We start from the raw sequence: 11,724 nt of genomic DNA on the forward strand, positions 1-11,724 counted from the left end.
ATATCTCAAATGGATAAAAACGAGCTCTCTGATTGATTGATTAGGCCAGGTTGTACATGTGTCGGTCGCATAGCAGTGCTCCTGATTTATATGTAATATGCCTACTGAGAAATGCGGCAAATGCCTGGGGCTCTCAATCAACATAAGAAACATTTCACAACATAGCTATCTGCGGAAGGGAGAGACAAGTAAAATCCTAAACTGTGGTCATGTAGTAGTACAACCGAAGGATGAAGATGATAATTCAACAGTGAAACATTTCAAAATGTTTAGGGCAGTCGCCATCATCATCGGACAAATTTCAACGAAACAGAGAAAACATCATAATGTTGAGCTCGTGTTCCATCCATACCAGAAAATTCAGGACCACACATCATGACTATCTTATTGGAACCAAATCTGAGGCAGCCGAGGGTTCGAGGGGACCTGAGACGCGCGGATCACTCGGCCTGGGCGTCGGCGGCGGCGAGCTCCTGCTGCTGGAGGCGCTCGAGCGCCTTCTGGTGCGCCCAGGTCTCAATGGTAAGGTCGGGCTTGGCGTTGAGGCCGACGCCGAGGATGACGACGGTGAGGAAGGAGGTGACGTAGCAGGGCAGCTCCCAGTCCTCCCACTTGCGAGATTCCCCCGGCGGCGGCGGCGGCCGGTTGAAGGGGTACCCCTTGGGGCGCTCCTCGTGCCCCGGGGTCGTCCACCGCCCGGCCCCCTCGCCGCCACCGCCGCGGACGCGCATCGCCCCGCGCAGCCGTGCCCACAGCATCCCACTAACCGCCGACGACATCGCCCGCATCGGTGCGCGTCGAGATCGGAGAGGGGGGAAGAAGTCGTCGATTTGGGTGCTCGTCGAGGTTGCGCTATGGAGACTGGCTGCGGGTTGGCCGGCGCCCCGCTTGCAGGAGCCAGGAGGTGCTGTAAATGGTCTGGGCTTGGGTTGAGAGTGCTGGGCTGGGCTTAGCAGAAGCTGCTGTTATCTATGGGCTGGAACGGTCTTTACGGTTTGCTTTGGATCTTGTACAGAAATGAGGGCTGTCTCCTTATCCTCTCAAAAGAAAAAAACACTTCCCCTTTCCCTTTGAAATGAATTCCTTTTTTCTTTTTCATTGAATTTTATTTTCAAAATCCCATATGCGGTTTCGTTCATAGTCTTTCTATACACCATACTACTAATAAAAATCTAATGTGTTTGGAACCACCTATTGCACAAAAGTGTTTTAACTAGTTGAGCAGTTATTCTTCAGATTTGGGGCTTTATCATCAAACACATTAAGTGTGCAGCTGATTTTATACTTTGTTTTTTTTAATTCACATCAAAACAAGATGAATACATCTGTACCTCAAAAAGAATCAGAACTAGACAGATGCCATGAATATAAAATAATCCGGTGCTCCTGCCGTATTATGACAGGAGCAACCACAACGTATATGGGCCAAGTAATTCATATACATAGGACCCACATAAGTAGTCTATAATTATTGTTTTGTTCCCACAATATTTCAGACAACAAGTAGTCTATAGAGTGGACCCCATCTGATATAAAAAAATTGTCTTATCCAATCGTGTGCAAGATCGAGGAAGAGAGAGGGAGGAGTAAGAAAAAAGTAACACTTTTTTATTCACTATGGGTAGTCCAGAAGCTTATGGGATATCTTCTACTATGCATTACTCTATGGACTAGTCTCACAGTGTTTTAGGTAGCCAGTGGATATTATTTTTATCGCTATGGACTGCTTTAGTTTGAGATGCTCAAGCCTTACATGTACGTGCCAACAAAAACATGTCAAATTACAAATGAAAAGAAACCTTGAGTCGACAATAGTGTACTCAGAACCTGCGAGGCACTACAGTCTACAGGTTGGAGAAAAATATGAGTATCTTCACTTTAACATCTCTTTCAAGTGTGTACAATGTAGCCGCAGGTAGATATTTGCAAATCAGGTACTATTCACATATCTCCTAATATCTTATCCTCATTAAAATAGTACTAGGGTCATCCAATAATATTTCTAAGATTATTGAGAGAGATGGTTTTGCAGTCCATAAGAGCAACTCCAATAGGCTCTTTATATCATTCCTAATCGATAAGAATATAAGTTTTGATAAAATAAAATACCTTCCAACAGATTAATAAAACATAGAACCAAGTGAAGAACTCCTTTCCTCACACCACAAAAAGCATGATCCTTAGAATCGAATTAATAAAACATTGGAATTCAGACAATATTGGACAGTTAAACAAATATCAGGTACATTATTGCAGCAGAATCATTATAAAATCACAAAGCAAACCACATTTGGACAATTAAACATTTGAATTCAGAATCATTATAAAATCATTATAGCAAACCACACCAGTCCCCCCATTTGCAGAAGCTTAAATGATGTTGGGATTGCTTATTAACACATTTCAGTATTTCACAAAAAGAATCACCCCTTTATTCAGATAGATACACATGTAGTACAATTGTGCCACTTAAATTTACTGAACATCCACTGACTGCCAGTCATGGAAAGACAGCTTGTCGATGGTTGATGGCCGGAAGAGGACAGGATTAACGTTCCAGCCCTTCAGGCTTCCTCTCGCCCATCTCATCCTCGCATTATCAATCTCCAGGCCAGAGATATGCTCCAGCAGTCATGCCACCAGTCTTGTGCTTCACCATCTCCTGGCACCCAGGCCTGTAATCATAGAGCCCTCCCGTGTAGTTTGTCCACCGCTTGTAGGTAAGGTCTATGTTCTTGAATTTCAGGTTGCAGAGCAGCCCATGCTTCGATCCAGCCAGAAAAACTCCATTTTCTGATACCGATGAGATGTTGATGAATCTTATGTCTGAAATGGTGCCTTCTTTTGAATCTGGGTGCCTTGGGCAAGTTGTGATGTAGATTGGTTCGGCTCTTCCCCACCATAAAGGATGGTAGTACCTGGTGCTCATTTTAATGTTTGAAAACACCACATCACTCACATTCCCTGCAAACGTTAAAGTGTTAGTGTGTCATTTACATTCAATAAGATGTTTGCTTTACCGACAAACGCAGGTTGTAGGTTATTACCTCCATCCCAGATCTGCATCCCAAGTCCTCGATGTGCATCAACTATTGTAATGTTGTCGAAAACCAGCCTTTTGAAGTCGAAGGAGCTTGCACTTCCGAACTTGATAGCACAAGATTTAGACCGGATCCAACAGTTTGTTGCCGTCAAGTTGTAAACCGGTCCAGTGGTCGACTTTGGGCATATAGCATCGTCTCCGGTGTCTATGTGGCAATCAGTTATGACAGTCAGCCTGTTCGTTTGGCTGTGGCTTGTCGTAAACGATCGTAAATTTCCAGCCGGAACAGTATTTTTCTCTCACACAAACCAGCTAGCGGTACTTCTTCACGAACCAGCAACGATACGAACCAGCCAACCGAACAGGCCTGACTAGTTGTTAGAATCCTCAATGTCAATGCCATCATTGTTGGGACTGTTAAAATCTCCAAATATGGACACATTGTGGATGACTGTGTTGTCACATCTGACAAGGTGAAGACTGCGAGCAATGCAAGTGTAGAGCCTGTTAATTTTGCCAAAGTACACTGACAAACAAACACTGTCTACTTCTGTTCATCACATGTCCTAATAAGTAGGAAAACATATCAGGACAAGTTATTTCACACAACCGTAAGAACAACAAGGGCATAGAGCAAAAAGTTGTTTATTCTAGCATCATTGGAATGGAATAATCAGGCAGGTTTGTTTGCTCCTGTTCACAACTATGGTTTTAGCAGTGAAAATAGCAGGCATCAATTTTTTTTCCCTGAATTGATCCATGAAGTTGATGGAGCAAGAAATGCTTACCACCGGTAGGCGGGCTGGTTGAGTGTGATGTCATGGATCCTAACATCCTTGGAGTCAATGAAACCAACAAGCCGCGGCCGGCACTCATCGCCCAGGCAGTCGCCGGTGGCGTTCCAGCTCACCATGACGTTCGTCACCTCGCTGGGCGTGACCACGAACGCCCCGCCCTGGCCGTTGATCTCGCCGGCCCCCCGTGATGCCGGCGTCCGTGGTGTTCTCGGCCAGCACAAGGTACCACCGGCGCGACTCGGGCGGGTAGTCCGCCTGCCTGGTCCCGCCCAGAAGCCGCGCGCCGGGGGGCACCTCCAGCACCACCCGCGAGCGGAGGTGGACTGTCGCTGTCAGGTAGTTGCCCGGCGCTGGGAGAAGAACGCGGCCCCCGCCCGCCGCCGCGCAGGCGTCTACAGCGGCCTGGATCGCCGGCCGCACCATAGTCGGCCACCGAAAAGACGCGGCTGGACCGTGTGCCCGGGACCACTACTAGCAGCAGCAACAGCAAGGGCGCGGCGGCGAGCTGAAGCGGCGGAGAAGCCATCGGCTGTTCTCCCCCAAGGCTCCAATTGGCCAGCGAGAATCTTTGCGAGGCGATTGTGTAGAAAAATCGCACGGGGAGTATGGGGAGTGATACGACAGTGTAAAGAAACTAGTCTTTTACACGTGTGTCATTATAAAAGTTATTAATTATTTATAAATTATTAAAAAAAGTTAAGTTCTCACGTATGCCATTAGTTTGAACTATTTTATCCTCTACGTCACTTCTGTCAGATTTGGCTTTAATGATGTAAATATGTGGGTGTAAAAAGTTGAAAATACCCTCAAGTCTAAATATATAATTAATTTTTTAACATCTTAATGATCTCAAATGAAAAAACTCAAACTAGATCTACAATATTTTATAAAAATTATTTTCATTTAATTCCGTACAAAAAAATATGATTTTTCTAAGATATTAATAATATCAAATCATATTTTTTTATAGAATTAAATGAAGATAATTTTTATACAAAAATTATAGATATTGTCAAGATTTACAACTTTCTAGGTTTGAGTTTTTTTTATTTGAGATCATTAAGATGTCAAAAAAATTAATTGTATATTTAGACCTGAGGGATATTTTGGACTTTTTCACAACCGTGGTTCGACACCGTTAGAGCCAAATCTAACGGAAATGACGTGGAGGAAAAAAGAGTTCACAGCAGTGGCACATGTAAGAACTCAACTTTTTTTAATGGTTTATAGATAATTATCAACTTTTATAATGACACACAGGTAAAAACCTCTATAGAAATCGCCCGGCACCGGCCCGAAGATTGTCTAAGTTTTGTCACTAGGATTAGATCGGTCTACATGTCGGAGTCACGAAGATTTTTTTATAATGGAAAAAAATGAGTCTGTTTTTTCTTAAAATGTGTACTTTTAACTTTATTAATCAAATATGTATAAGACATCATTAATAATTATGATGCATAATAAATATCATCAGATTAAATATTAATCATTAAACATATGAAAGCTTATCGTGACATTTGCTTAAGTCCATAAATATCATTCTTTAATATGCACCCCATGTTCTTCTTGTCTTTCGTAACAAAATACTTAGCAAAGCTTCAACATTCATTTGATGTGACTTCAAGTTATAATGAGCTAAAAGCACCATGACACTTCTAAATGAACCTTTATTGGAGACATGAGAATAAACACCTTGTCCTTGTGTAAATCCTTTTGGTATGAATCTAGCTTTAAACGGCTCAACTTTCCCTTTAGACCCATGTACCACCTGTTATTTTGATTTTCTACTAATTCTTAGTACTTATCTTGCATTGCCTCAACTTACCCATATGACTTACTAGCATATGTCTCTGCGTTGCTACGAGAGCCTCAAAACTTTAAAAACAATAAAAGTATGAGAAAATAGTGGGTTGAGAGCCTAAAATTTTTTAATGCAATGAGCATGAAAAAAATAGTGGACAGAACAACAGACAGATAATACGTTTTAATTTAACTCAGCTTAACAACAAACTGTTTTGAGCCACGTTAGAAGAAATAAGCATTAATTTTAGTAACCGTCGTACATGCTAGACAAGTTCTCCACAGCTATATGTTCAAAAGGAAAGTGTTCTAGCTTTAATATAAAAAATTCAGCCTCGAAAAATTGTTACATGTTAAAGAGAAAAATGTTTGAAGCATAACGATAAAAATAAAATAAAAATGTCCTAATAAATATTATTATGATGCCACTAATTAAAACCAATGTTACGTTAGTGACCGGTAGTGTTCTACGAAAAGAACAAAATGCAAATCTTCCTTAAAAATTAAAAAATTAAAATCAGTCAATAAGAATAATAAAAACTAAGAAAGAGAAAGAAAGAAAATACACGAATTACCCGCGTTTGGAAAAAAAAGGAACGACCCATTATCCCAGGAGAAGGGCCGTTGCGCGTGCGCTCCCTCGCTCACCCTCGGCCGCCGTTTACGGTTTACCCGCGTGCTCTCTCTCTCTCTCTCTCGGCGACGACTCGGCTACCACCGCCGCCCTACTCCAGGTTCCATGGTCTTCGTCAGGCTCAGTCCCTTCTCCGGCAGCGAGCACCCACCAGGTATGCCCTCCCCCCTCTATTCCCTGCCTGCTGTGCAAAACCGAGCACCCCAAGCCTAACCTAAGGCTAAGCTATTTGTAATCGGATCTAATCTAGTTGCAGGTATATAAATATGTATTATTATGGCTCCTAATTTCGTTCTTTTGTAAAAAAATTATCGGGTGTAGTTTTCCCCTGAGGCCAAGTCTTGTTTAGTGGCTTAATATGCACGAATTCTAATGAGTAATGAGTCACCTGGATGTAGGTTGCTGTCTATGTTTCATATATCTGGGATTTGGGTATGCTGTTTAGCATATTTTGTATCCTTATATAAGTTCATAAAGGTAGCAAAGGTGAATCCTATACGGAAGTGTGTAACAGGCCATTTCTATCTTTTTTTTTTTTTTGGAATTGCCAAAGTTTAGTGTGGCCGCGTGGACAGACTTTAATCCTTGAAGCTTTCTGTGTATTGCTTTTTTATTTATTACCTATAGCTGTATTGGAATGTGATTTAACCTTCTCTTGTTTTCTGATTGTTGCTACTATTTACACAATTGTGTCACAAATCTTCTGGGTTATCTATATTTCCACTTCTATGTGTCATCTTATTTTGTTTGGCCAAATAATCTTATATCGCACTGATTATTAATTATGATTCCCTGTAAATACTTTTTTAGTTGACACCTGATACTACCTGAATCTAATGCTTATCAATATGCCTAATATTTGCTGGCGGAGCTTTACTTCGTGCAACATGTATTCTCCATCTAATCAATTACAAGGAAGTTTCACTCAAAGAGTAGATTTATGGAGTTCTTCTTGCTCACAGGCAGTGGAGTATCATGCAAGGATAGGTTCAGTTGATTTTTCTGTTAAGAAGAACGTGAAGTCATCTCAACTGCAAAATGCGACATGTTTTGTCCGTTTGGGACAACAGTTGCAGTGCAGACTATTAGCAAGAAGCCATATCCTTAATGTAAAGTCTGATATACTCTCCCACCAAAAGGTTTCTAGTGTAAGCTGGAGTTTGGGAAGTATGCCACAAAGAATAGGATGTGTAGTCTCTGGACTAGGTTTTGCAGTGTCTGGGCTGGCGAGTGCCGAGGGTCCTGTGAACAACAACATAGATAGCACCGAACCTGACAAGTCATCAACAAATTTATCTCATGGGAAAAAAAGTTTACACAGATTATTCTGTTACTGGTGAGAGTGCGAAAGTTTCATTTAAAATAAATGCACAGTTTGCAAATGATTTAAGTATAACGTCAAATAGGCACTCATAGTTGAACCGAATGACCTGCAGGCATTCCTGGTGATGGAAGGTGCCTGTTCCGTTCTGTGGCTCATGGTGCCTGCATTAGGTCAAGGAAGCCCTTACCTAATGAGGATCATCAAAGAAAGCTAGCTGATGAGTTGAGAACAAAGGTAACCTGTACACTATTTGCTATCAGGTTCATAATGGTTTCGATTACTAAAGTTCATAAACACTAGATATGTAGTGATTGCCCTTTCATCATTGAAACCCTTGTATGAACTTTACCATTATTACTATTAGGTTGCAGATGAATTTATCAAGAGGCGGGCAGAGACTGAATGGTTATTTTCTCTCTTCCCTATTCATGCTGCTTATTCATTCACATATTCTTGTACTTATATTTTATTGTGCATTGCTTTCAGGTTTGTTGAGGGGGACTTCGATACATACGTATCTCAGATTAGGAAGCCACATGTCTGGGGAGGTGAGCCAGAGTTGTTCATGGCTTCACATGTTCTTCAGTGAGTGTTAGCCACAATCTTTGAATATTTTGATACTATTTGCTATTTTAGCTAAATATTTGTCGGATATGTTAATTCCATCTGTACTTCTTTGCAATGTTATAGTGCTCATTTAATATATCATCTACAACACCTGCATGTTGACACTGGATAGTTATTCAGTTATCTCGTGGACCAGCATCTGTTGTTAATTCACTATAGCTGAGAAGATATACTTGGGAATTTCATTTGTAGGTTGGCTTCTTTATGGTGACCCTCCATCATAATCGTGATATACCAAAGTAGTAAGAATACAATTATTGCATTTGCAGGATGCCAATCACCGTTTACATGCATGATAACGAAGCTGGTGGTTTAATAGCGATTGCTGAATATGGCCAAGAGTATGGGACAGAAGCTCCCATCCAAGTTCTTTATCATGGTTATGGCCATTATGATGCCCTGCAGATACCAGGAAAGGGTGGTCCGAGGTCAAGATTGTAACATTTGTAGCTCTGAATTTAAATGGTAAGTTCCGGTTGGATACCTTATTCCTTCCTTTCTTTATGCACACATCTACTAATATGTGATCAGAGTTTGGTTTAAAAAACGGGTCGTAGTTTGCGGGGTGGTAGAGGGTGCCGCCATATTGGTTCTTCCAAATTCCAATTGCTTGCGTAATCTTACTGAGCATTGTAAGTAACTTACATTGGCAGGCAGCGACGCAGCGGCATCGTGCACACTGCTTATGCTTTGGTGGCAAACAGATGGTCATGATTCATCTTGGTCTTTTGACATGCCTGGAGGTGGCCATGGAATGACAGAACGGACATCTGCTCAGCCCTCACGATCTTCAGATGCTCCTGACTTCACCGTTCGGCTTACCTTAAAATAAAACTGGCCTGTTCGGCTTTTTTTTTCCAGCCAAAACTGTTTTTTTTCTCACAACAATTCAGCCAGAATAGTGTTTTTCAGTCAGTTTCAGCCAGCCGAACGAGGCCTTAAAAAAAAAAAGTAGCAGCCTGGGCTCGAGTGAAACCAGCGGACTCCGCTGTTCGCGTAACAGCTTCAGATGCCGGATTCCAGAGCTTATTCTTATCTCTGCCTGTCTCTGTTTCTCCTAGCCAACACACGCACACAAGCTTTGCAGGACGTGAGAGGGTGACCAGAAAACAGCGCTACCTGCCCGTGCAAGTGTCAAATGTCAAGAAACCCAGCTCCGCCGTCGCATCTTCCGGCCGTTCCGGTAATTCAGGGAAGGGCGTGTTTACTTGGCAAATTTTTTTTTTGGTTCCAGCTACCGTAGCATTTTCGTTTGAATTTAGTAATTAGTGTCTAATTATGGACTAATTAGGTTCGAAAGTTTCGTCTCGCGATTTCTCATCCAACTGTGCAATTAGTTTTGTTTTTCGTCTACATTTAGTATTCCATACACGTACCGCAAGATTCGATGTGACACTTTGAGACGAAAATTGTTAGAATCTAAACTGGGCCTAAGCCGCAATCCCTTGCCAGAAAACTTTGCCCATGTTTAGTTGCAAAAAAAAAAGTTCCAAAAAAGTGCTACAGTATCCATCACATCGAATCTTACGATACATATATGGAGCATTAAATTTAGATGAAAAAAAACTAATTACACAGTTTGGTGGGAAATTGCGAGACGAACGTTTTGAGTCTAATTAGTCCATGATTGAACACTAATTACCAAATAAAAATAAAAGTGATACAGTAGCCAAATTTCAACTTTCCCCTCGACTAAACAAGGGCTTTATAGCCCGGAGCCGCAGGCCATGACAGAAGAACGACCCTGAGATCACGCTCGCCATCCTCCATCAATCAAACAAGCAGAAGAAGAAAGAAAACGCCAGCCACGTCCCGTCCGCTCATCGCAGGCCGCAGCATGAGTAAGTGCCAGGTCCGTACTGAGGCAGAGAGTTTCTTTAATCCCGTTGCATCTGAGCGACACCCTGCTAACGCGCTCACATGCCGCTGCTCGCCCGGGGAGGAGCACGGGCTCTGGATCTGATCTCGCCGGTGCCCCATGCTGCCATTCCTCCCCGCGCCTGGAGTCCTGGACCTGCTGGACGGCGGCCCGCGGGGGCCACGCGTCGCATGGGCACCACCACTTAGTGCGCCGCATCTGTACGGTACAGTGGTCAGAATGGCCGAATGGGTACACCGTACACCTACCAACTCGTGCATTCAAAGGGCCAATAAAAAACCGGACTTGCCGTCCGCTACCGTGCGCTCAATTCAGTCCAGATCGGACGGAATGTTTGTATTTGGCCGTGTGATCGTGTCTCCGGATTCCGGACTCGGATGGCAGCGATTTCACAAGAATTCTACGTCATTTCACCTACCTAATTGTTTCACTAGTACTAGTAGCAGACGATTACGTCAACACTCAAGGAGGTGGGACAGAAAAAGGATCGTATAAATAAAATAAAAAAGAGAAAAACAACTTCTCCATAAGCTAGATGAACCTGACTAAAAAAACAGAATCAATATCGCTAAATTTGAAGGCGATGAATTTAAAATATTTTCTATATGGTACCAGCTGCATGGTCATGTAGTGATACTTCTCCGGTCCAAAGGAAGGTACCAGGATTTTTTTAATGGAAGCCCTCAGTACAGAACTGAAGAATAACATGACGCAATTTTAGGTAGCGAGGGGAATAGATTTCCGTTGCAGCTTTCCGCGACACAAAATTTTGCAATTGCCATCAAGATATCACAGGATAATTCTCGCCGGAATATAATAAAAGAGCATTAGCGTTGCATGCAGGAATGGACTGTCCAGCCCAGATAATAATGCAGAGATATTCTCGCGTTCAGTACGACCAAAATGATTCTTCTCATCAGAATTATTTCTGGTATTTCCACCGGTGAGAATAATGGGAACACTATATTCCAGTCCAGGAAGAAGGGCCAAGCCTTTCGAAAACATTATTATAATATAATCATCATCACGCGGTACATATACTCGTGTATTTTGCAAGCCGTCGGCACTAATCCGGTGATGGCATATGAGAATTTCATCGTTGCGACGTTCAAACCCATACGTGCACGTCGAGGTCGTTTATCTCCTAGATCATCAAAGATACCCATACGCGGTTATGCCACCGAGAAATCCTTGTTGAGATCATTATGAATTTATGAGGAAGCGGGCCCTTGATTTTACGGCGTTGGATTCTCGAGGAATAGCGTCCTCGGATATGGTTCACAACTTTTAATCCGTGGCACATGATTCTTGTTGTGCATACTTTCCAGGAAAGATTCATCACACAAGTTCTATATTGTAGTACTATTCTACTATCTATAACAAAATAATGCAAGGCAATGCGTTGGTCTTACACTACACTAAAGAAGTCATTGTCCATGTAGAATTTACAATAAATTAATAAACTAGATTGAGAGGGACACAGAGGAAGAGAGATGAAAATTTTGAAAATCCACCTTTCCGTGTATATGAAAAAATCATGCAAACAAATAATATGTCCCAAAAAATTTAAATTACAAATTTCTATACCCCTTCCGTTCAGTTTTATGTATGTCGCAACAT

General features: G+C 42.1%; 1 protein-coding gene and 2 pseudogenes across 1 annotated transcript; 1 reads left to right on the forward strand and 2 right to left on the reverse strand.

The window, feature by feature from the left end:
* Positions 1-215: 215 nt before the first annotated feature.
* LOC136552010 (uncharacterized) lies at positions 216-897 on the reverse strand. The gene has a single exon (XM_066543556.1). The coding sequence runs from the start codon at positions 786-788 to the stop codon at positions 441-443; it is 348 nt and encodes a 115-aa protein (XP_066399653.1). The 5' UTR covers positions 789-897; the 3' UTR covers positions 216-440.
* Positions 898-2,338: 1,441 nt separating this feature from the next.
* LOC136552011 (probable polygalacturonase) lies at positions 2,339-4,427 on the reverse strand (annotated as a pseudogene).
* A 2,007-nt stretch (positions 4,428-6,434) lies between these two features.
* Positions 6,435-9,405, forward strand: LOC136552012 (OVARIAN TUMOR DOMAIN-containing deubiquitinating enzyme 4-like; annotated as a pseudogene).
* Positions 9,406-11,724: the final 2,319 nt, after the last annotated feature.

The sequence above is a fragment of the Miscanthus floridulus genome, chromosome 4 (assembly GCF_019320115.1).
Source record: "Miscanthus floridulus cultivar M001 chromosome 4, ASM1932011v1, whole genome shotgun sequence".
NCBI classification, from domain to species: Eukaryota; Viridiplantae; Streptophyta; class Magnoliopsida; order Poales; family Poaceae; genus Miscanthus; species Miscanthus floridulus.